General features: G+C 37.4%; 1 protein-coding gene across 2 annotated transcripts in view; it reads right to left on the bottom strand.

Moving 5' to 3' along the window:
- A1cf (APOBEC1 complementation factor) overlaps window positions 1-26,675 on the bottom strand; it is a 77,446-nt gene that overhangs the window by 28,939 nt on the left and 21,832 nt on the right. For both annotated transcript variants that reach the window (XM_075973833.1, XM_075973834.1), the window contains exons 2-4: window positions 25,331-25,474; window positions 9,362-9,496; window positions 6,991-7,121 (exon numbers count right to left, since the gene is read on the bottom strand). In XM_075973833.1, the coding sequence (XP_075829948.1) occupies window positions 6,991-7,121; window positions 9,362-9,496; window positions 25,331-25,429 (365 nt within the window). In that variant the 5' untranslated portion in view covers window positions 25,430-25,474. The remainder of the gene's footprint in view (window positions 1-6,990; window positions 7,122-9,361; window positions 9,497-25,330; window positions 25,475-26,675) is intronic.

The raw sequence follows: 26,675 nt of genomic DNA, 5'->3' as shown, positions 1-26,675 counted from the left end.
AATGCAGTTTCTTGGGTAACAGGTTCATAAAGTGATCTTCCTAAATTTTTTTGATCTTTTCATCCTATTTTATTTAGACAGGAGCTCAGGCTACTAGCCCCAAACTCATTATATAACCAACAATGACCATGAACTCCCAATTCTGCCTCCCTTTTGGGATTGCAATTGTATACCATATACTGGTTGATGTGGTTCCTGGATTAAAATTCAGGCTTTGTGCATGCTAGGCTCCAAAAAATAGAGTTACATCCCTAGCCGTAGTCATGTGTATTTTAAATTTTACTTAATAAAGCATAAATACCTCTCTCATTTATTTAGAGATCATATTTTTGATGGTTAGTAGGCTGTTCTGGTATCAGCAGGAAGAGTCTAGAATTTCTAAACTGTGTGACTCGCCAACATCCTTTCCCAGAAGTGCCTGGAGACAAAATACAATTTCTCACAATTTAAGGACGTGACTTTAATGTCTCCAGAAGCCAGGCATTCAGAGGATGCTCAGTGAATATTTGATGGGGAGGAAGATGATATGATAACCGTAGGTCTTTTCTGGGTAATAGCCTCATTCATCCCCTGAGAAATAATGGCTGACACCAAAGCACAGTCTCTTGTTCCTTTCTGGAAGAAAGGCTCTCTATCTGGCAGACTGACCAGGGCAGAGTGGAATTGTCAAGAAAACTCTGGGTCTCTTCTTGAGTAGTTCATGTTGAATGCATCTCACCTCCTAATTTGTAAATGTTCTCTGTTCTTTTACCTTGCTTCTGGCTTCCAATTGCCCGTGATCGCGGCCACTTTCTCTTTCCAAGTTCTTTATCATATTTTTTTTTACCCTTTCTTTTTTCCCTACTTACCACTACCACAATTGACAGTTAGCTTACAGAGCACCTGATCCTCTGAGGTGCAGAAAGTACCTGATCTTAATTTATTTTTATGACATCTGTGAGTTTTATAGAAAGCAGGGTGAGATTAAAGAGGAGATTGTTAATGAACCATCTTCCTGGTAGCATGATGGTCTTTATTTTTCATATATTTTCTATTTTCAATAGTTTTGGCAGACCCCATGGGTAACCAGCAAGCTATCAGTCAATTCCATAGATATTTCAACTCAAAAGGCACTCTGGGACAGCCTTTACTGATAACGTGTTCATGTCACAGAAGACAAAGGAATGGGAATCTGCCCATCACCGAGACCATATAACTAGAATATGAGTTCATTTGAGGGACCACCTCAATCTAGCTGGACTGTTTGTTTAAATGGCATAGTTTTAAATTTGTTTTTATTTTTTTATTTAATTTTATGTGTATGTATGAGTACCTGCAAGTATGTGTGTGTACCATGTTTGTGCCTGGTGCCTATGAAGCCATAAGATAAGGTCAGATTCCATGGTATTGGAGTCACAGACAGTTGTTATTTTGTATGTGAGTGCTAGGATTCGAACCCAGGTCCGCTGCAGGAGCATCAGGTGCTCTTTAACCACTGAGCTATCTCTCCAGACCCCTGTATGTTCTTATTTGTGATTTCATTTAACAACATGAATTCTTATAACTTATATTAAAAAGCCAGGCTAAAGTATAGTTTTGCATAGCCCTTTCCACATTTGCCAGTGTATTTTATTTTTGTATAATATTTAGAACATTTCTATGTGATGTGGCCAAGTGTAAGGATAAAAGTGATGTTCTGAGAAGTCAAAGAAAAAAATGCCCATATATTTTCTTATTGTGGACACAGTCTTTTACACATCACACAGATTTCTTTTGGGTTCATAGGGGTATGTGTGGGAGGGAAGGCCTATTTGCACTTCCTCTCAGATTGTTCTAGAACTCAACCTTAGGACTGACTAGCTAAGCAGTAAAGGTTGCCTCACCCAGTTGTTTTCACATAGCTGAAGTTGGAAGGTGGTGGCTCACACCTTTAATCCCAGCACTTGGGAGGTGGAGGCAAACAGATCCCTATAAGTTTGATGCCAGCCTGGGCTACAGAGTGAGTTCCAGGACAGCCAAGGCTAGTTGTTAATTGTTTCACAGGATTATGAGGATGTTTGTAGCCTCATGTTCTTCCATATAAGTAGGAAAACATTGGAGAGAAAGCCACTCTGTCAGCATTTATCAGATTTAAGGTTCCATCAATTTTAAGACTCACCTGCACCAAAGAAGAGGGGTAAATGTGGAAAACTGAATCTTGGGCTCGAGCTGTGATAACTTTTATTATCTATAGGTTATGAAGTTCTGAAGTTTTCAAAACTCTGAATTATTTCTACAATTAGTGACTTAACAGCATACCTGAAAGCTCTAGAAGCAGACATACCCAGGAGGAGTAGAAGAAAAGAAATAATCAAATTAAGGGTCGAAATCAACAAAATAGAAACAAAGAAAACAATAAAACAATACAAAAAAAATCAATGAAACAAAGAGCTGGTTCTTTGAGAAAATCAACAAGATAGACAAATCCTTGTCCAAACTAATCAAAAGGCAGAGAGAAAATATCTGAATTAACAAAATCTGAAATGAAAAGGGGGGTATAACAACAGACACTGAGGAAATTCAGAGAATCATTAGGTCATACTACAAAACCTGTACTATATAAAATTAGAAAATGTGAAGGAAATGGACAATTTTTCTAGATAGATACCATATACCCAAATTAAATTAAGACCAGGTGAGCAATTTAAACAAACCTATAAACTCCAAGGAAATAGAAGCTGTCATCAGAAACTCCCAGACAAAACAAAACAAAACAAAAAAGCCCAGGTCCAGATGGTTTTAGTGCAGAATTCTACCAGAACTTCCAGAAAGAGCTAATACCCATGCTCCTCAAAGTGTTCCACATAATAGAAGCAGAAGGAACATTGCCAAAATCTTTCTATGAGGCTACAGTTACTCTTACACCAAACCACACAAATACCCAACCAAGAAAGAGAATTACAGACCAATCTCACTCATAAACATGGATGTGAAAAATACTCAATAAAATACTGGCAAACTGAATCCAAGAACACACCAAAAAAATCATCCAACATAATAAAGTCAGCTTCATTCCAAAGATGCAGGGCTGGTTCAACATATGAAAATCTATCAATGTAATTCTTCATATAAATAAACTGAAAGGGAAAAAAAACGTTATGATCATTTCATTAGATGATGAAAAACCATTGGACAAAATCCAAACCCCTTTATGAAAAAGGTCTTGGAGAGGTCAGGGATCCAAGGAAGTATAATAAAAGCAATATACAGCAAGTCGACAGCCAACATCAAATTAATGGAGAGAAACTCAAAGTGATTCCACTAAAATCAGGAACAAGACAAGGCTGTTTACTCTCTCTATATCTCTTCAACATAGTTTTTTGAAGTCCTGCCTATAGCAATAAGACAACAAAAGGAAAACAAGGGGATTCGAATCGGAAAGGAAGAACTCAAAGTTTCATTATTTGCAGATTATATGATAGTGTGTATAAGTGATCCTAAAAACTCTACCGGAAAACTTCTACAGCTGATAAACACCTTCAGTGATTTGGCAGGATATAAGTTCAACTAAAAAAAAAATCAGTAGCCTTTCTATATACAAATTATAAAGAAGCTGAGAGGGAAATCAGAGAAACATCACCTTTCACAATAGCTACAAATAACATAAAATAACATAAAATCTTGGGGTAACACTAACCAAAGAAGTGAAAGACCTATTTGACAAAAACTTTATGTCGTTAAAGAAAGAAATTGAAGACGATCTCAAAAAATGGAAAGATCTCCCACACTCTTGAATGGGTAGGATCAACATAGTAAAAATGGCAATCCTACCAAAAGCAGTCTATACATTCAGTGCAATCCCCATCAAAATCCCAACACAATTCTTCACAGACCTTGAAAGAACAACAATCAACTTCATATGGAAAAATAAACAACCCAGGATAGCCAAAACAATCCTGTACAATAAAGGAACTTCCAGAGGCATCACCATTCCTGACTTCAAACTATTACAGAGCTACAGAAATGAAAACAGTTTGGTACTGGCATAAAAACAAAGAGGTTGATAAATGAAATTGAACTGAAGACCCAGATTATTAATCCATACACCTATAAACATCTGATTTTTGATAAAGAAGCTAAAATAATACAATGGAAAAAAGAAAGTATCCTCAACAAATGTTCTGGGCATAACTGGATGTTAACATGTAGAAGAATGAAAATAGATCCCTACCTCTCTGTATGCACAAAACTCAAGTCCAATTGGATTAAAGACCTCAATATAAATCCAACCATACTGAACTTAATAGAAGAGAAAGTGGGAAGTGGTCTTTAATGCATGGGCACAGGAGACCACTTCCTAAATATAACCCAGTGGCACAGACACTGAGAGCAACAACAAAGAAATGAGAACTTCTGACATTGAGAAGCTTCTGTAAAGCAAAAGACACCATCAATAAGACAAAAAGGCAGCCTACTGAATGGGAAAAGATCTTCTCCAGGCCCACATCATACCGAGGAATTATCTCCAATATATATAAAGAACTCAAGAAATTAGACATCAAAATTTTAAATAACCCAGTTGAAAAATGGGGTACAAAACTAAACAGAGAATTCTCAACAAAAAACCCTCAAATGCCCAAAAGATACTTAAGGAAATATTCAATCCTTAGCCATCAGGGAAATGCAAATTAAAACAACTCTAAGATACCATCTTACACCTGTCAGAATGGCTAAGAAAAAAAACACCAATGTAGCTGAGAGGATGCGGAGTAAGGGGAACACTCATCCATTGCTGGTCGGAATGCAAACTTGTACAACCACTTTGGAAATCACTATTGCAGTTTCTCAGAAAATTGGCAATCAACCTACATCAGGATCCAGCAATACCACTCTTGGGCATATACTCAAGAGATGCTCAATCATACTACAAACTATGTTTATAGCAGCATTATTTGTAATAGCCAGAAACTGGAAACAGCCTAGATGCTTCTCAACTGAAGAATGGATAAAGAAAATGTGGCACATTTACACATTAGAGTACTATTTAACAGTAAAAAAAAACCCCAATGACATCTTGAATTTTGCAAGTAAATGGATGGAATTAGAAAAACACTATCTCGAGTAAGGTAACCCAGACCCGAAAAGATGAATATGGTATGTACTCACTCATAAGTGGGTACTTGCTATAAACAAAGAATATTGAGCCTATAGTTTATGATCCTAGAGAAGCTAAATAATGAGGTGAACCCTAAGAAAAACATATATAAATCCACCTGGAAAGTGGAAACAGGCAAGGTCGCCTGACAAAATTGGGAGTATGGCAGTGGGGGAAGAAAGGAGGATAGAGAGGAAGAGGAGGGGAGAAGGGGAGAGGTGAGGAGAACTTGAGGGAATGGGATAGTTGAGAAGGAGAAAGGACAGAGATAAGAACAAGGAAAGAGATATCATGATTGAGGGAGCCATTATAGGGTTAGCAAGAAACCTGGCTAACCTGTCTCTAGAGAAATTCCCAGAAATCCGCAAGGATAAACCCAGCTAAGAGCCTAAGCAATAGAGGAGAGGGGGCCTTATCTTGACTTGTCCTGTAGTCAGACTGATGAATATCTTAAATATCACCATAGAACCTTCATCTAGTAACTGATGGAAACAGAGGTAGAGACCTGCATCGGAGCACTGAACTGAGCTCCTAAAGTCCAGCTGAAGAGTGGGAGGAATGAGAATATGAGCAGAGAGGTCAAGATCATGATGGGGACACTCACTGAAACAGTCTACTTGAGCTAATGGGAGTCCACCAACTCCAGCCAGACTGAGAAGGAACAAGCATAGGATCAAATTAGTCCTTGTGAATGTGTTGACAGTTTCACGGCTGGGCACCAGGATTTATCCCTACTGCATGTACTGGCTTTTTGGGAACCTATTCTCTTTGGATGACACCTTGCTCAGTCTAGATATAGTAGGGAGGGCCTTGGACCTTTTCCAAAGCAATGGGCCTTACCGTCTCTGAGGATTGGATGGGGCTGGGGTGGGAAGATGTGTGCAGGGAGTGGGAGGAGAGGAGGGAGTAGGAACTTGGATTGTACAATGAAAAAAGATAGTTTTCTTTTTTAAAAAAAATTTAAAAAACTGAAAAAACAAGAAAACCAAAAAAAAAACAACTCAAAAACCAAAACACCAAAGAGCCATATATAGTCCTCACTTTCCCCTCTTCCAGCTTCCCCAGTATCCAGTTCTTCACCCTTTCACTTGTGATTTCCTCCTCTAGTCTCCGTCATCGCTTGTCTAGGTCTAGAATGTGCCTCAACTTTCTACACGGTTTCCCTCTTTCAGTTCACTGTCTACCCTATGCTCATGACAATGCTTTAAAACACATAAAGCTAATTCAGATTCTTTCCCAAATCCAGATCTTTATATCAATAAATTCAGATTCTTCAGTAGGGATGATGCTCTCCAACTGTACTGCTTTTAACCATCTTCTCTCTTTTCCCATTCTGGATTTTCTGTCTTTCACACATGTCAAACATCAAATTTGTTTCAATTTGAGGAATTTTGTACTTGCAATTTGTTGCCTTTCCCTTTAATAACCTTATTTGGGGTCTGACTGTCTTGACTGAATTTTTCATCCAAATATCAGACCATATTTTACTTTTTCAGGCAACATGTTCTTAAAACAACCAAATTCAAGTAACATTCTCTTCACACAATCTATTCCTCCTTGCTTTCTGTTATCAAGTTTTTTAATTCATCTTTTGTATTTGTGTCCTATGGGAACAGAGAATACTGTGATGTGCTTCTATTCTCTTAAGCAGTATTCAGTACACATTAATGAAATTAGTTAATTAATAAATTTTATCTCTGTGAACTTTAGCACCCCATACAATAATGAGATTAAATAAGTGTTTAGCCAGATCATTTTCCTCAAAGAATGATCTAGCTTTTTATTTCAGCTTGGCTGGCTTGTGCACACTCTATTATGTAAACTCAACACAGGTGAATTTCTGGATCCAGTTTGAGTTTAGAAGATGAGGAACTTACCTAATTTCATAATTATTAAGTTGCTTGATTGCATTCTTGGCTTCCTGCTTATTTGAGAATGTTACAAATGCATAGCCTCTATTGTTGCCATTAAAATCCATCATCATTCTCATTTCATAAATTTTACCAATCTGTAATGAATAGAAACAGAACATTTCTATTTACATATTCATACTCCCAAGTGTATGTGCGTGTGTGTGTGTGCGCGCACACACACACACACACACACACATGCACACAGGCACACACAAGATGCTTGCTGAACTGCCTCCTGCCGTGTTTGGCATTTGTAACCATGGGAATGGTTTGCATACTTTTATAGTGGATTCAGATTAATTATCTAACTCATGGGAAAAGCCAAGTTAAATAATGAAAATAAGGACAAATGGCATTTCAGCCTCCGCTAACGAAATGTGCTTTTGCCTGAGCAAATGACCTTTTGTCATACAACTATCTGGAGATTTATGTAGCATCTTGAGGAGCCAAAAGTGCATTTGTCATCAGAAGTACAGCTTCTTCTTAGATCCACCCAAGCCTTCTGGGTTGCCTTCTAATGTCTCTGTGGATTGACCTTTACTTGGCTATAGTCTGTACTGATATATAAAACAGGAAACAAGGGTACTCATTTGGGAGCTTGCTAAACTAACTTCCCGGCTGTCTTTTCCCACTGCCATGATGTCAGAATGAATATAGTGTATCTCTTAGGGACGTTTCTTATTTTAGCAGTTTCTAGGTTGAAAATGAATGCAATCCTCAATACAAATGACAGAGGATCAGAACCTCTTAGCAAAGTAGTCCTTGTTTTCCATCTACCTGTCTATCACCCTTCTGCTTGTCATTATTGTCCTTCTCCTGTACTCCATCTATCTTGAACTAATCCAGACTAAGCAGTTTATTATCCCTAGCTTTGATAAGCAGGGCGATCCAAATACATACACCGACTACGTGGGGAGAGATGCCAGTAAGCCTGCACGTACTTCAGCTCTTGACGGCCCTCTGCTTCGCCTCACTCTACTCCACTCCAAAGAACTCACTGAGGAGCATCTATTTCTTCTTGGTGGAAGAGTGAACATTTTTCTTGTTTCATATGTCATCCATTCTCATTTTCATGTTAAGAATTAGGAGAATGTACAGGATTTTTCTTATGCTATCTGAGATTCACTGTATAAAATCAGTGGCTCCGAACCAGAGGCTGCACATGGTGGCAATTAATTTTTGCCATTTAGGGGATGAGCCAAATTCTCATGCGCAATGTGATTTCTGGAAAAAATACACCTGGCAACATATTAAAATTAACTTTAAGATTGTATTTTTCTATAATTTTGAGTTTAGTATTAAAATGCCATGTGGAACTAGGGAAATATTTTCTTTAGTAATCACATAGGGACATTGAGTAACCATGTTTTTAATCTGTTCAGTATATTAAGATAATCAATTCTACTTGCAGAAGAAAATTTTACTTGAATCAATATGTATAATACACAAACTTAAGCCAGGCAAGCATACATAATTTCCTACATGAAATGCTGCACTTTAAAAGTCATATTAAGATGTCAAGTTGCAGCAGTATCTTATGTTTGATGGATTGTTCCACTGTTCTGTAATCTTAGATACTTGGGATTTGCAGTGATTCAGCTGCTAGGAGAGAAACAGGGGAAGAGATATGAATTTGAGAACTGTCAGCAATAGTCATTCAAGTTATCCGTGCAACAAGACAAAGATCTGGACAAAGGCAGTAGCAATAAGGAGACAGCCATTAGATGATGGGAAGATTTTCTTTCTTTTTTTAATTGATTTTATTGAGCTGTATGATTTTCTCTGCTCCCCTTCCTTCCTCTCCCCTCCCCTTCAATCCTCTCCCATGGTCCCCATGCTCCCAGTTTACTCAGGAGATCTTGTCATTTTAACGCTGTCTATAGCTGATGTGAGGGATGTGGGAAAGAATCATCAAACTGGGCACTGGAGAGATGGCACAATGGATGATGTGCTTGCTCTGTAAGTACGAGGACCTAGGCAAATCCAGATGCAACAGCACACATCTGTAATCCCAGAACTTCTACACTGAGCTGGAAAGCCGAGGCAGGAGAATCTGGAAGCTCGTGAGCTAGGTAGACTTGTATATGCAGTAGTGAACAATTAAAGACCCCGACTCAAACAAAATATAAGGTGAAGACAGACACTAATGCTGTCTTCTGACCACCACACATGTGTTGTGTTGCTTTCTTCCACACTTACACACAAAAACATAATCACACACACATTATATACTTACGTTTCACAGAGAGATTTTTTAAAAACTTGAAAAATAGTTAAAGCTAACTAAAGAAAATAGTATTTCTCACCTGAAAGAAGAAATTAAATTTGGACTTACTTTTTCACACAATGGAATGAGTTCATCCTCAAAAAGGTCCCGGGGAAGTTTTCCAATAAAAATCTCACAGCCCCTTTCTGGGGGTGCAGCATCCCAGCCTGGTGGAGGACCACCATATTTTCTTTGTCCATTTTCCTGTGTGTCCAGGAAAGATGGTATATGAGAGAAGAAGACATCAAAATCTTTAACTTGTTTTCCTCATTTTTTTTTTGAAAAAGATCATTTTGGTTAAGGATTATTTTAGGAAATATTTGTCATTGTTGAGTAATTGTAGTTGACAAAGAAGATAAAAGTTAAAGACTTGTCTGTGTCTACGCGAATCTTAACGCTTCTCTGCTTCAAAGACTTGCTCAAGATAAACAGGACTGACATCTGTAAAGTGCTTAGCAGCACATGAAGGTATTCACGGATGTCTTTACACAATTTCTCACCAGCGACAACGTTTTAGAGTGAGAGGCTGTGCCCTAATACAGCGGAGTGGTTCAGAACCCACTAGAGGTCTGGGCAAAGAGATAAAGTCTGTGACTTTGTATTGTTTTCTTGTTTTAAAAAATTATTTTTGTTATTTCATTTTACTGTAGTAAAATAGCTCAGTCCCAGTTTCTTAACAATTGAGGAGACAGGTCATCCTGCTGTTGAATGAATGTCTGAAAGGCAGATCATCAAGGATTCTGACTGTTACTGTGCTCTGGGCTCTGATTTAGCCTCATGGTTGTGTGCAGCGTCGGCACGCTTAGAACTGGAGCGTTTCGATTCCGTTAGTTACTCGCTAGCTGCAGAGCTTTAGGCAAATAACCTCTCAGCACTCAGTTTTCTCATGTGTAAAGTGGGGGTGACAGTAGCTTTTCCCAGAGGGTCACCTGCCCTTGGCCCTTAGCCTGTAATCAATACTCAGCTATTATTAATTCCTTTCTTCTCTCTCCTAATCCAAACAACAGAAAGACCATCTAAACAGTAAAAGGTGGTTAATTTGGGGGGCTAACTGCTGCTGAAAGATTTCAGCCTCTTTCCAAAGATGACAGTATTTGTAAGATGTTTCCTAATGCTGCCTCTTTACGTGGGGAGCAACGATGTTCTCAGTCCAAAGAGCACTGGCTTTTATACTTCTCTCAGACCTAATAGATGTTTTGAGAGGAATGACACTGACATTTTCCTCCAGTGCCAACTATCCAAAGTATGGGCACAGTCTGGCACTGCTGATCTGCTGAAGCTCATTTGTTGGAGTACAATGAAGAAGCTACAATGCCCTTCAGCATGGTTGGTACTCCAGACCATTGCGTTTTCTTGAAGGACTCAGATGTTGGCGTTCTTTGCAAAAGTCACCGTTAATAGATTAGATAGTTTTGTGCCAGGATGTATAGTGTTGTGTAACAAACGTAATCTATGGAGTGGAAAGAAAAATGCCCCAAATAGGTCACTCCCCTCATCCTCAAAAATAATTACTGGCAGAAGCTTTGATCTTCCTTTCCAAATATTTTCTGTGTATACTTTTGAAAGATGTGTTTCGGTTTAAAGACTTTGTTTGGTGAGGTGCCTGCTCATTGTTTACAATGAAAATAAAGCAGCTTGTGATATCACTTCTAGGCTCTGTCTATACCAACTTCACTTTCCAATATTTATTTATTATTTATTCTTTAAAATGATTTATTTATTTTTATTTTATGAGCAATAGTGTTTTGCCAGCATGAATACATGTATAAAAGTGTGGGTAACTCGGAACTGAAGTTACATATAGTTATGAGCTGCCATGTTGGTACTGGGAATTGAAGTTGGGTCCTCTGGAAGAGCAGTCCATGGTCTTAACCACTAAACCATCTGCCCAGCCAGCTTTCAATTATTTTGTTAGTATTTGATCTAACACTCTTTGATTCACAGTCTTTAAATGATGTCCATAGTCAGAGTCACCTTTTTTATTTGGAGTTAATTTATATGATGTTGCTTTAAATAATAAGATGAAAGGATGTATTGTCTTGGTTACTTTTTGCTTCAAGCCATTGGGCATGTTTCATCTTACTAAATCTTTCTAGTTTCGCTTACAGAGTGCTTGTAATTTTACCCTATACTCTTAAAGGATTATCTAGCAACAAAACTTTAATATTACTAACAAACCCTAGAAGTGACATACTTCATCTTAGTTAAACAACAACAAAAACTATGCCCCCCCCACAAGAATGTGGTATCTGTTTCTCCACTGAGAGTTTTCTAAACATGTCTACTTAATATTTGTGACGATAGCCAAAGCTTAATTTTCTGGTGTTCTAACTAATACATGGATATCAGCTCCTGCATGCACGTAATGTCCTACACACAGAGCAGGGTCATGGCGTAGGAGCTATTGCTGTCTTAGAAGACATGAGGTCTGGAAGCAGTTTCTAGAGATCACAAAGTTATTAAATAGAGAAGCTAGGGTTTGAACACAGGAAGTCAGCCGGGGTTCATCACCTTAATCCCTATATATTATGGCCTTAATGTTGGAAAGCCTAGGGCTCATGATCAATACAGATGTTACACTCAACAAATAAAAATGTTTTTCCTGCCATTAATCAGAAAGTGCCCTGCCTCACTTAAAACTCTTTCCAATATCCAGTCATTCAATTACACAAAATTTTGGGAAGAACATATCTCACACTGGTTTATACAGAGGGGTGTATTATTAGTTCTGGTCACCATTCCCTCCCTAGGCCAAATCTTTCCATTTGGGTGATGACTATCCTTCCTACATTCTTTCCTGTATATCTCAGATATTTATAATACCTAACTGATTGTTAGAACACACAGTATAAATTTGGCCAATATTTTCACCCCTCAGACTGAGGGAATCAAACTCATGTTCTATAATGGCAAAGTGGCTCTTCTGGAATTGTTGATTACATGAGTTTCCTTTGAATTGAAAAGAAATAAGCAATGAGCAGAATGACCTTTCTAAGTCTCACTTCTATTGTCTTGATCACTGTAGTTGCTAAAAATAATAATGTGTATGTTATGGGTATGAGCACTCCATTGCTTACATGCTTTAGAAGCTTGTTAATTGTGTTTTTGTGGTTTCTATAAACACATGAAGAATACCCAATAATAGCCTTGGGGTTTGATGATTCCAACCAGTTTAGAGATGGCCTGAAGTTCACGCAATGGGGAACATTTGCCCTGGGAACCACCCAATACGCCTGGAATGTGGCAGCAGGAGAAGCCCAGAGCAATTTGAGGCAGGCACTAGGCATTAGTCACAGGGTCAGAATAGCTGTCCATTGCTCTGAAAGGACAGTGGACTGATATTTCAGGCCCTGTTTTTATAGCTGAGGAGTTTAAAATAAGTAAAGCCAGACTAAAACTGTGCCTTTCTCTTCTGGCTGGTATCCTCAGGGCCTCATTCTCCTCAGCAACCCAAACGTATTAATAGTTTAGGAAACAGATTCGAAATACTTTAGAGGATTTTTTTTTAAATGTGAGAGGATGTTTATCAAACTCTGGGAACTTTTACCTTTCTTTACAATTAGGTTTTCCCAACGTTTTCTGTTTCCGCACCCACACAAATAGGTAGAAAACTTTGAACTGTCTAATTAAAATTTGAGTACTCAATTCTAGTTATGAATACTGTTTCTTTTTTAAGGATTGCATGCTGAGGCTGCCTAGGAACTTAGCTTATGTCAAGAGTGTTCAGAATTTCCTCCTCCACAGATAGTTCAAGTTCTTCATGAAGAAATTATGGCTAGCATCTTCTTGTCCTCGGCTAAAACTAGGTATCTTTGTTTAGTAGGTCATCCTGCACAATAACTCTTAGAATTAATGCTGAAAGTAAGCTGTTATTTTGTTCACTGTGCATCAGAGCCTATTGTACTGGGAAAGTCTACCTTCTGGAGGAGTTGAAAACGTCAGCTCTTTGCTTTTCTAGTTTTCCTTGCAGCTTGGATGGCTGTAATTTTTAGTAGTAATAAATTTGACGTCTGGCACAAAATTTGTAACAGTTCAAACTTGAATGTTGAACACTCAATGAAAGTGGGTATATTTTCTTGTCATTATAAACCTGTGAGGTGCTTTTGGATTTCATTCATATAAGTTTTCCTTTAACCTGGATCCCAAATCCAAACTTTAATCAGCATCTAGGTATGGAATCTTGTGAAATTTGAATACATGTACATATGAGCATAGTATGTTATATATGTAATACATGCATATATAATATACATATAATATGATATATATAATATATTGAGTTCATTTAGCAGTGCTCATATATATGTATGCAACAGTAATGAAGAAGAGATCATAAATTTTGGAGAGAGCTGGTCTTTGAGACATGGAAGAATTTGTGAGGGGAGAGAAAAGGGTAGAAATGATGTCAATACAGTATTCGTTTATGAAATTCTCAAAAAATTTTAAATTAAAAAACACAAACTTTTAAAGACATAGACTTTTTTAACATAAGGTTTTCTGTTTGATTAGCCAGAATTGTCTCCTGTTTTTTTACACATAAAAGTAATGGCAACAAAACAACAATTCACTATCATAGAATCACGTATTACATAAATCTTCGAATACGATAACTCATACAGTCTCCATCATGCGTGAATGAGGAACCACAGACACAGAATGCCCCTAAATTCATGCACATAGAATTAATGGCAGAGACACAAGTGAGTCCTAAGCCATGATTTTAGCTACAACATTGTTTCTAATGGTTCATATATTTTTAGCCCATATTCCTCATTTTATGGGGAAAAAACAGGGTTCATAGACATTACATAAGTTGTCTAAAATTCCAGCAGTTTAGATAAATGCAGGAAACACTATGCTGAAGGTGCCATGTTGCTCAGCTGAGTGAGATTTATGGCATATTTGTTATTGAAAGCTTTCTTCCCATGTTCTTTTCAGGTTAAATCAACCTTTTGCTCTCTATGCTGCTAGGCCGACTTTCCTTCACAACTTCAGCAAATAGGTAGACCAGATGGTTTCTCCCTGGGTGTGAGCCCATTCATAAATAAAGAGATCATTAATGAATGACCCTTCACCCAGTCACTATTAATTTCAATTCTTTTAATGACTCTGGAGATTTTTATGCTGTCTGAAATATTTTTTTTCTGGTTCTCTTTGGTTCTTTGTACCTTTTATCTTCACTCTAAGAGAAAAGAAATTACACATCTTTTTAAATCAAACTGCTTTAAGATCTTATATTTTTTCCACCTGACCATCTGTATTTATCTTCACACCTGTTATTGCAGATGCTGGCCAATTGATCTATTCATGGTGGTATTTCTAGCTCCCAGCACCTCTGCATGGTTCCCAGCATTGGCACCAATGCATTGAGAATATCTGTCTAGATTGTGCTTGCTAAGGTTCATGAGTCTACACTGTATGTTCCCAGATATAAATTTGTAAGATCCATTAAACGATTTTGTCATACAGTTTTTTAAAATATTCTGCCTGTGTTACAGGTCTCTCATTATAAGCTGGGCAAGGCTTATAGGCCTTAATTAAAATATACTAAAATGTAGATTTGTTGCCTTGGATCAACAAACAGTGTTATAGTGGATATTTGTCTTGTGATTCTATATAAAAATAATTCTATATAAAGCTAATTCTCTATAAGAATCATTTGTTTGCTATAGTTTATTTTTTCTCTTGTGAGACAGTGTCTCACATACTACTAGGTATTCCAGGCTGGCCTGTAACCTTTTATCTTCTTGCCCCAGGCTCCTGAATACTGTGATTAGATGTATAAACCACCATCTGTGGTTAGACTGGGAGATTTTATGTGTGTGTGTGTGTGTGTGTGTGTGTGTATGTGTGCAAGTGTGTGCGTATGTGTGTGTATGATTAACCTATAAACTATAAATTTTGGTGTTGTTATCCTTATTAGTCGTTTTTATAATCCATACAAGGTATATGCAAGATAATATGAAATATTATTCGCCTGAAGGCTGCTGAAGGTCCATTGCCTTGGTAAAAAGTCCCATCTTCTTTTTAAGTTTTATCATAATATTTCAGTAATATCATAAGGAAGAAGAAAACTCTAAAAAATCGAATTGGCTCTATTAATGCAATCTCTTGATACTTCTTTGCTTTTGTGGAGCATGTGTTGCAAAATATTTGAAGCATTCAAAGTCAAATTTTCTATAAAAAATAACTCGTACCTTACAAAGTTTTTGCCCACTTACAGGGATATTAATTCGAGAACAGACAAAATCAGAAACGAGAAAGCATATTCTGATCACAAGTTTTTGTTCCTATATAAGAGAACATGCAAAGTGCCAACTGGCTTCAGAGACCAGCTAACATCCCTTAGAGAAGTTTGTGTAATGATGAGCTTCAAAGCACGTGTTTTCTTTTTGAGGTCTGAGATTGCTTCCTGTGCTCTGCTCACCTGTCGTTCTGGGCACATGTCTTGATGTATTTCTCCAATACCTAGATACCTATCATATTTTAGATACAAATCAGTGAAGGACTTGCAGACACTGTCATGTGCTTTGGGCTTTTACAATCTGTAATTTAGCCGGTAGCCTCAGCTTGTTAAACTACAGATAGCGACCTACATGTGGAGTTTTATCAATGAACATGGAGTACAGAAAAATTTGGCATAAAAATGTTTCTCAACATTCAACAACTATAACTCAAAATCAAATGCGTGATGAATCCTAGGTGTTTCTTGGAGGGCTCACCTGCATTGCATCCTGAAAACTTGCTGCAGCCTTGGTCGCTAACACATAGCATATGCACTGGCCATTGTGTGTACCACCATGCCTCTCAATGCCACTGAGTAATCAGAACACATTTTCTGATTTCTGATTTTGTCTATTATTGAATTTAGTATCCCTGTGGATGGCCAAAAAATTTATAAGGTACAAGTTATTTTTTACAAAAAATTTGAGTTTAAATGCTTCCAATATTTTTCACTACCTGATACATCTGGGCTCAGATTCAAAACTATTATATGTTACAAATTATAGTGTTTTTTACTTATGTACAAAATTTCCTCACCTGACAAAACATAATGGTTTAATTACGGGAAATGACAACATTTTCTTACCATCATCTCTCAGCATGTGAGCATTAAATCAGCATATCTTTGGACTTTATTATGTCAGAATGCTTGACTTTTAAAATTTCTGTTTGAGTTACTGACTCAAGTTTCATAAAATAATTATTAGACGAATTTTGGCTTGCTTTTGGGACACAATTTCCAACCATTTCGGAAATGGCCTGATCTCTGCTATTTTGTACTATGCGTGTTTATGATGAGGCATTCTCAGCACTGGTAATTACAAAATCAAAATATCAATCAATTCTGAAAACCATTAATAATGCTCTGTGCCTTTCAGTTCCAAATTTTCAGCCAAGATTTAATTCTTTATGCAAAGCAAGCACATCAGCTCAGAGATCAAGTTTGCTTTCATTTTTGATCAATGATAAAGTTATGTGTATATTAAATGATACTTTATAAAAATAAATAGCACTTCGTTAAAAACCCTGTGTGTGTGTGTGTCTCTTAGCATTTGGGTCATGAAGTGCACACTAATTTTGAAACTGACGAAATAGAGCAGCTTTTTGCCTCTAGTCTGAGGGACAGCACCACAATGCCTAGCTTGTGATGATGTTGATTCTTCTGTGGAAGATCTCTTGTGCTAGGTTTCTATTATGGTATTTAAGGAGCTATTCATGGCTATTTGTAAACAGTGGCAGGAACACATGTATTTCCTGGGATGATGGAGTTCCCACAGATGTTGGACCCACTCACAAAGGGCCTTACAGAACTGTTCTCTCATTTGGAGGCTTCCACACGACACCATCATCTCTATCTAGAAGAAGCAAGGCTCCTCTGAGCTTTAAATTAAAACTGGCCTGTGAGTCCCTGGAGACACCAGCATGCAGAAGCTCTTGTCTCCAAGAATTTGACTCATCCCGTATATGTGGTCTAAGTCTAAGCCCAGGAAGGAGGAGGTAGTGAGAACAGACAACAGAAGGAGAAGGACCAACAAACTATGTTTTACCATGAGGTCCAGTTTCTATCTCTGTCTTTATGGTTGATGTCCAGCAATGAAAAAAACAACGTCAACGTTACTCTGATTTTTCTACCTGCCTCTTTCTGAGCCAATGCAGGTGAAGACAACTAGTCACCTCTGTGGTCCCGACACTGACCACTTCTTTTATTGTACTCTTTGCAGCCTTTTGTTGAATTGAACTCTTTGTCATTATTTGATGACCTTTGTCTTCTTTTACAGTTTCTGATTTCATGTGTGCGTTATCAGGTGTCTGTGCGACTTCTTACATCTTCTCCCTGCTCTACGTGCATGGACATGTTGTTTTTCTTTCTGCTCGTATACACCCTTCAGGTGACATGAATATCTACCATCAATATAGTGTTGTCTTGTGTTTTTTCATCTAGACTGCCTTTTAGCTGAAAACCCAGTCCATTTGTACCCAAGTTAATTACTGACTGTTAAAAACTTGTCAGCCCCATTTAGTTGTTTTGTAAATCACTTATTCGCTCCTTCTTTGACTCTCTCCCACTTGGTTGATTGATTTTTCTCTGGTATTTTCATTTTTTTTGTTTTTAAATGTATCTATAATTTTTTTTCTTACTTGTTTTTGGTTTCTAAAACAGGGTTTCTCTGAGTAGCCCTAGGTGTCCTGGAACTCACCCTGTAGACCAGGTTGGCCTCAAACTCAGAGATCAGCCTGTCTCTGCCTCCTGAGTTCTGTGTAATGAGGGTTTTTTAAAGGTTAATTTTAATTTTATATGCACTTCTCTAATACCCTATGCATATGGGTCTTTTAAGGCATGAATGTCTGTGTAACACATGCGTACCTGGAACCCAAAGAGGCCAGAAATGGGCATTGGATGCTCTGGAACTGATGTAACAGATGTTCGTTTGCCACTATTTGGGTGTTGGGAATCAAGCCTTAGTGCTCTTAACCACTGAGCCATCATCTACCTCTCCAGCTTCCTGTAATGAGTTTTTACTTTGTGATTAGCAACAGGCTCATAAAAACAATTCTATAGACCTAACATATCATTTTTAGTCAATAACTATGGTCATATTTTAAAAGGTAAATGTTGATGTTAAAATTTATACCTGTGTTATATATTTCTCATTGAGAATATCACTGTTATTATTACTATCAATAGAACTATTACTATTTTGTAGAACTGGAGGTAGATCAATCTTCTAGAGTATTCTAGCTGTCCTGGATGTTTACTAGTGAGTTTTTATACCATTAGCAGTTTTCATATCACTCTTCACTGTCTTTTTCTTCTAAGAGTAGCCTGGTAGTGACGACTTCCATCTGCTTCTGTTTGGGGCACTCTCGATGCCCCTGTCTGAAGGCTGCTTTCACTGCACACGGTATTCTTGGCTGGCAGTTTATTCCTTCAGAACTTTGGCTATATACTTCTACTCTCTCCTGGCTTGTAAGGTTTTGCTATTAAGTACAGCCGATGCTCTTGTATCTCAAGTACTATTCTTCTGTTGGTGCTTTTTCAGGATCCCATTTGGCCTGTCCAATGACAGTTTGATACATCTAACTAAAAGGAGGGTAGTTAATTTAGTCTGGGTTACCTTTCTAAGGACCTTGGTACCGAAATCAGATTTGTGTTTACATATGCCATTTTTAATTTTATGGAGTTTATGTATACGTATATAACATTTCTGTATCTGCTTAATATTATTTGCGAATTAGAATAAAAGCATATAATTCCATTGAAATCTTCTTAATCAGAGAGCCTACATGTAAAGTTTAAGGGTAAGAATTAAAGGTGGAAGATTGATACAGTAGCGGGTTACTGGTTAAAAGGAAGTGAGAGCCTACTTCGATCATTTTAAATGTGGCAGTCTTTGGAACGAGTGTCTTCACTTCCCATTATGCATTTGACAAATATTTTGGTTTGATGTGGTTCCCTCTGCTGGGGATGTTGGTGTCTTTGTGGCTCTTTGAGAGGTTTGCTTGTTCCCATCTCCTAACAGTGACATTTTGTCTGAAGAAGGTCACCTGCATCTGTCATGCAACCTGGTTTATGATTCAGTTCTAAGGCACTGACAATCTTTGATTATCGCTGCTTTTCTTCCTTGTTTTCTGTTTTCCAATGAGAATAATCTTCACAAAGGTAGAAAGTACATTTCTCTTTGTGCAGTCAATCAGTATATCAATAGAGGGATAAAGGCTAGGTGTTTGAGTTAGCATGAGTAGGGGACATAAGGTTGCATCTACTTCCCAGGACAAATGACTGGGGTGTCTATTTTTTTCCTTTTTTAAAGATTATTTTTAATTGATTTTTATTGAACTTTACATTTTTTCTCTGCTGTGCTTCCCCCTTCAATCCCCTGCCTCTCCCCCCCCCCTTCTTCCAACCCTCCCCAAGGTCCCCATGCTCTCAATTTGCTCAGGAGATCTTGTCTTTTTCTAATTACCATGTAGATTAGATCTAGGTAAGTCTCTCTTAGTGTCCTCATTGTTATCTAAATTCTCTGGGATTGTGTTTTGTAGGCTGGTTTTCTTTGCTTTATGTTTAAAAACCACCTATGAGTGAGTATATGTGATAATTGTCTTTCTGTGTCTGGGTTGCCTCACTCAAAATAATGTTTTCTAGCTCCACCCATTTTCCTGCAAAATTCAAGATGTTGTTTTTTTCTGCTGTGTAGTACTCCATTGTGTAAATGTTCCACATTTTTTATATCCATTTTTTGGTGGAGGGGCATTTCGGTTGTTTCCATGTTCTGGCTATGACAAACAAAGCTGCTATGAACATAGTTGAGCACATGTCCTTGTGGCACGATTGAGCATCCTTTGGATATATACCCAAAAGTGGTATTACTGGGTCTTGAGGGAGGTTGTTTCCTAATTTTCTGAGATATTGCCACACTGACATCCAAAGGGGATGTACCAGCTTGCATTCCCACCAGCAATGCAGAAGTGTTCCCTTTTCCCCACAACCTCTCCAGCATAATTTGTCATCAGTGTTTTTTATCTTGGCCATTCTTACAGGTGTAAGATGGAATCTCAGAGATGTTTTGATTTGCATTTCTCTAATGACTAAGGATGTTGAACATTTCCTTAAGTGTCTTTCAGCCATTTTAGATTTCTCTGTTGAGAGTTCTTTGTTTAGGTCTGTGCTCCATTTTTTTTATTGGATTATGTGTTCTTTTGGTGACCAAGATCTTGAGTTCTTTGTATATTTTGGAGATCAGACCTCTGATGTGGGGTTAGTGAAGATCTTTTCCCATTCTATAGGCTGTCGTTTTGTCTTATTGACCATGGTCCTTTGCTTTAAAGAAGCTTTTCAGTTTCAGGAGGTTCCATTTATTAATTGTTTCTCTCAGTGTCTGTGCTGCTGGGGTTATATTTACCCTCTTGGCCTCTTGACTCAGGCAACCTCTCCTGGTTGATCAATGATTTATCTCTTGCTTTCTTTTCCCTTCTCTCCTTTTATGGTCCAGTTTAGCAGTTTAGTCTCCTGACTGTGTTCCACCTGGACTCTTCCATCTGCCTGCTTTCCCCTTTATCTCTTCAATAAAAATCATCTCCTTACTTTAGGAGGAGTCATGTTAGTCTCCTTTTTATTTCTTCTTCTTCTTCTTCTTCTTCTTCTTCTTCTTCTTCTTCTTCTTCTTCTTCTTCTTCTTCTTCTTCTTCTTCTTCTTCTTCTTCTTCTTCTTCTTCCTCTTCCTCTTCTTCTTCTTCTCCTTCTCCTCGTCTTCCGCCTCCTCCTCCTCCTCCTCTTTCTCCTCTTCCTCCGTCTCCTTCATCTCCATCTCCATGTTCTTTTCCTCCTCCTTCTCCTCCTCATTCTCCTCTTTATTCTTCATTTTTTTATTCACTACTATCTTTGAAAACATTATTTTTTTATGTTGGAAACTTTTCTTAAGAGTTGTGAGTTAACTTCTAGAATAGGGTTCAAGATTAAGGTTGCTATTCAAGATCAGCAAGCATGTTTCTGATAAAGGCCAGATAGTTGAAAGTTTAGGCTTTTAAATAAAATATTAACTGTTTGAAATGTAAAACCCATTTGTATCCAATATTGAGTTTAGGTACAGGCTATAGCCATACTTGACTGATGAATCATTGTTTACCAGTCTATGGTGTGTAATTCTAGGGCAGTCTAACTATGAAGAGAGGGTTTCAATATGAAACAAATATTAAACAAAGATTTTCCCAGTGACTCCAGATACCCACCATCCAGATGAGATAGTGAGATTCTCTCTATGAAAACCGTCCAGTTTTCCTAATTGAATAATTATTGTAGTTTTTTCTACTTTAGGATTTTTTTCCTCTCAAAAAATTCACAGTCACTGTCGAAAGACTGGAAAATAAAGAAAATATCAGACATAAAAAAGTGTGCTTTATCAGAGAGACTATTTTATTTTCCAGTTTTAAATTTATGTATTTATAATTTCTTAACATGTTATTTGAAACATTCAGATTTTAAAACTAAATGTTGAGGGGTAGACACTTTTACATATCATATCTTTTTTTCCTTTGACTCTCAAAGCGATATTTGCCGACTTTAAAATTCTAGGAAATATAATTAGGAGTAGAAAAATAGTAGGAAAAAAGCACCCTCGAAAACCTCAGCACCCAGAGGCATAAGTTTACAGTGTAATACTGGAGCAGAGTTTCCAAGTATTTCTACGTCATGTCATGCTGCTACAGAGCTTAAAGTTTAACTTGTTAGCTTTCTATAATTTTTAGAGGGAGCAATTATTTAAAATTTCTCGCTACACAGAGAAACTCTGTCTCAAACAACCAAAAAGAAAAAAAATTCTGTTTTAAGAATGAGGTATTGAGTTTCTTCGTTCCCAAAGAACTTTGATAAAATGTTCAGGCACAAATATCCAAGGATATTCAGTTATATAAAAAGAGATGTTATGTCTTATGCTTTTAATTCTCTTAAGTTGCGTCAGTTGCCACATTAAGTGCTAGCTTATGTCCTTAAGTAACTTGTAAACTTCTATTTTTGATAACTGTGTTTGTCCTGCTGGTGATAAGAAAACACAGACCCGTCACCTCTGTATTTTGAATTTCATACCACACTGAAAAGACACAGAAAGGCAAGGCCTTTAAGTCAGACGTTAACTAACATCTTGATTTGTGCAGAGATTGAAAACAAACAAACAAATAAGCAAACAACAACAGCAAAAATGTATGCTGTCTTCTGTCTTTTCTGGTATCAGCCATTGCTTTATTCCAGCATGGGAATGCTGAAGTATTGGGAAGACAAAAGGAGATTTTCCTGAGTCATAGAGCCTTAGGTTTGTCACGATACACAGGCCTACTCTTTCACCTAAATAGCCCAGTTACCCAGCCATGAGTACACTGAGCTGATACCGATTACAAAATCAAGGCTAACAGTGTAGGGTTGGACCTTACTGACCTGAGAGGAAATTAAGGTCTCCAGCAATTAGGAAACTTGTTTATGATCGTGCACTTAACATGTGATAAGGAGAAGCTACAAGTGTAGGCCTTCTGATTGTGTCATTTTTCACATTTTGCAGCCCAAATCAAAAGAGATTTCCAATTAAAACTATTTATTATGTCACACACACATATTTTTATTACTTTGATTGGAAGACTTAGGTCTAGGCAACTAGTTTTTGGAAATGCTAGTTTTCCAAGTTATTGGAGAACTTCAGACCCAAAAATCTGCTAACAAATATTACGCAAGTAGAGCTGTGAAGTTCAACTTCCAACAAGGTCATTTTTTTTGAACACCTAGATGTATTTATCTCTAAAATGACTAATGTGACTTATCTTTTGTCTTCTCAAGAGGTGGCTACTGCATAGATGAGCTCAATGGAAGGAAGCGTGGGTCGAGAACAGTGTGGTCAGGCGATGGTCCCTGAGTAGGGAGACTGGGCTGTGCCTGTGACCCTACAGAGGCTCCCGCAGCTTCAGTTCCTACACCTACAATTGTTCCCTATTTTGATTCAGTGTTTAATATGGATTTCCTTCTACTTTAACGCCCAACCTAGGAGTCAATATTTTGATTCATTTCTTGGATATTTTGAGTGTACTTTTAAGAAACTTTGCTAAGAAAGAGCCCTGAGCCAGAATTGGTCAAACATACCCTCTTTTGCTTCAAGCATCTGGCTGCTTCAAGACCAAGTGAGAAATTGCAGTTGACAGAGCAAAGAATAAACCAGAAAATAGGAAAGAAATTCCTTTCCATTCTGATGTTTAAAGAAGGGGCCAGAATGTTGATTCTACATAATTACACTTGACTGAAATCTCAACATTTTCACGAGGAACCTTTCATTACCTGAATATTACTAAAATAGCACGAGCCTTAACCTAGCCTTTGTCTATCGTGGTGTGTGTGTGTATGTGTGTGTGTGTGTGCGCGTGCGCGCGCGCACACACGCATGCCTTCATAGAGAATAAAGCTACATGGGCAGTTTATGCTGTAGCCGTAGGAGATTCCTCTTGGATTTTGCTTGTTGAAGAAAGTGGTTGTGCAGTAATAGTTTATTTAATCATTTCCTCACTTTCATCTGCCTAGGTGTGTGGTGGAAAGGTAATCTATGGTGTTTTAGATAGGTCTTTACATACTTCTCTCATGTTATATACCACAGAGAGGTGGATAACCCTCCTGTGCATGAAGACTGATGAATAGGCTTTAAAAGGGTTGAAATGCTTCTCCACTGCTGCATCCCCTAAGTAAAAGTTTCAGGCCCGAGAAGAGCTAAAAATAATAACAATAATGAAGCTAATATAAAAATGATTTTTTATTTTATAATTTTAAGGAAGAATTTACTGATAAAAAGAAAGAAGAAAAAACACCTTTTTAAATAAATAAAGACCATCTTTACAGCTAATTGTGCCCAAAGACATGTTAAAAATAAATTACATTAAATTCTTTTGTTTTATAGACTAAATTATTTAGAATTATCTGTGATTGTTTTAAGTATAGTGGAAAGGCACATATATTTAAATTATCCATTGATTTTAGAGATAAAAACGTTGACAGCTCATTGATTCTAAAATAGCTCAGCTTTTAGAAGGTACTGTAGCAAATATCTCAGTGTCTTCCTTGACTTAATGAAGCTTTAAAAAGTCAACTATGGAATAATAAAAACTTACGAAATATTTAAAAAGCCTGGCTAGCACTCTTTATTGGGATGAAAAATATGGATACTTGAGGCACTGTATCATGCATAACAATGCATTTGTGATTTATGATTTATAGAATTAGTGCAAGTAAACCTAGGACATTTCCAATAATCTAACAATTGAACAGCTATTAAAAGCAGGATGTGGCATATTTTGTCACTACTCACATGCTTTTCCATTGAACTCAAATCTACGTACCGTTATGTGATACATGTAGGTGATAAACCAATAGTTGGTGGATCCAAATACGTTGTTTACTACAAAAAGGGCATTGTGCAGTCTAGTGGGATAATTTTTATGTATCTAACACTAACTTGCTCCTTAATATATGAAGCATATATTCCCTAAGAGAAGTTGTCACAGTTACAATAATCATATGCAAATAATTCATAACAATTAGGTCTTTTATGTGGTCCCTATTTTGATCTGTTTTTTTTTTCAAAAGGGCCAACATGAACAGAAGTTATTGTAACGTACCTTAGACTGAACAAGCTGGAATAGCTAAGCTGACAAAATGTTGCCTTCTTGGAAGCCACATCTTGGAGTGCAAAGACCTTGGTTCTCCACCAATTCCTATAACGCCAACTAAGTTCATCTTCACTAAGAACTGGGGATTCTCACTGCCTTTTTATGGTATAAAAGGTTCTCTCAAAACTGTAATAGTCTCTATGACTGTGGGTGATGGTTCTATCTTCAAGCAACAAATTAATGTTGGGTGGATAGTCGAGGGGAGAAAGAACTTCATTTACAAGATCACCTTCTCTCTGGGACTGTTATACAAGGGCTGCCAGCATTCTGCATCAAGGGGCACTAGTGTTTCCAGGACCCTGGATTCAGTGTTGCGTCCCAGCAGACATCATAAGAAGTTCCTACCTGGACCAAGCTATATCCTGTGCGCTGGACCAGTGCGCGGAGGGCTGCTTCCTTCTGGGTGCCGCTCAATCCATCCCCGGATTTGTGATTTGATTCCATTGAGAGTGATTATCACCAAAAAATCAGGTTAATTAGGGTTGCTCACTGAAACCAAATTTAAGATAAATTAAGTAAATTGCTATAGCCAAGTCCATATTTGAGTTCATGAGAAGGGCATCTTAGGATAGACCTATAAATGAATCATTAAGGTTATAGCTGCTAGCAACTGTATTCAAATAAGACTTGCCAAATGTTTTATTTAAATCTTGCATTTATAATTATATATAAATTTAAAATGATCGACCTTTAGAGACGAAAACTGAAGAGTACCTGTTTTCTAATTAGAACACTATCCATTAATTCTCAGTTCAGTTACCTAAAGATGTTGCTAAATATGCAAAGAAATTAGTTCCCATCAATTAAAGGACGTGAAAGGAGATGGCTTAGCAGGTAAGAGTGCTTGGTGTTCAAGCATAAAAACTTGAGGTCAAGTTCCCTGAATCAGGTACACAGCTTGCAACCCTGCATCACTGGAACTTGCTTGCCACCAACCTAGCTCTAGGTTCAGCAAAAGACCCTGCTTCAAGAAAATGAGGTGGAGAGTGATGGAGCGGTGTGCCTGATGTCTTCCTCTGACCTTGGGTGTGCACTTGTATATCATATATCTGTGTACATAACTCTCTCTCTCTCTCTCTCTCTCTCTCTCTCTCATGCACACACACACACACACACATATATATATATATATATATAAAACACAAAGGTTTTAGTGTTTACAGTTTACAAAAATGGTGTTTTATTTTTTAAGTATTTTAATCAATTAATTAATCAATTAATTAATTAATGTGTGTGTATCCATACAGGCATGAAGCACACACAGAGGTCAGAGGATAACTTGTGGAAGCAGTTCTCTTTTTCCACCATGTGGGCCTTGGGGACTGAACTCGGGAAATTAGACTTGGCAACAAGTTCCTTTACCTTCTGAAATACCTCATCTATCCAAAGGTTCTGCCCTTGTTTTTAATCTTGCTTTTCTACCTTGGTTAGGAAATTGGAGTCTTTTACCCAATAATTATGATTTGAGATTCTGTGGCAACTCAGCTTAGGTCATACTGTTAGAGTACACTCTGTTTCTATGGATAGAAAAATATAGGTGGATCTGTTGGTGGTTTACAGTTGTGCAAATTGGTGTGAGGTAATCTTAAACATAAATAAAACTGTAAAAGCTATTTTTGAAGATATATAAACTATCGTAAGAATTACATTTTGTCTAATGCTAGTTTTTTTTTGTAAATGTTACTAAATT

This window comes from Microtus pennsylvanicus, chromosome 5, assembly GCF_037038515.1.
Source record: "Microtus pennsylvanicus isolate mMicPen1 chromosome 5, mMicPen1.hap1, whole genome shotgun sequence".
NCBI lineage: Eukaryota > Metazoa > Chordata > Mammalia > Rodentia > Cricetidae > Microtus > Microtus pennsylvanicus.
The sequence above is the reverse complement of the archived record's forward strand: the minus strand, read 5'-3'. Positions and strand labels throughout refer to the sequence as shown.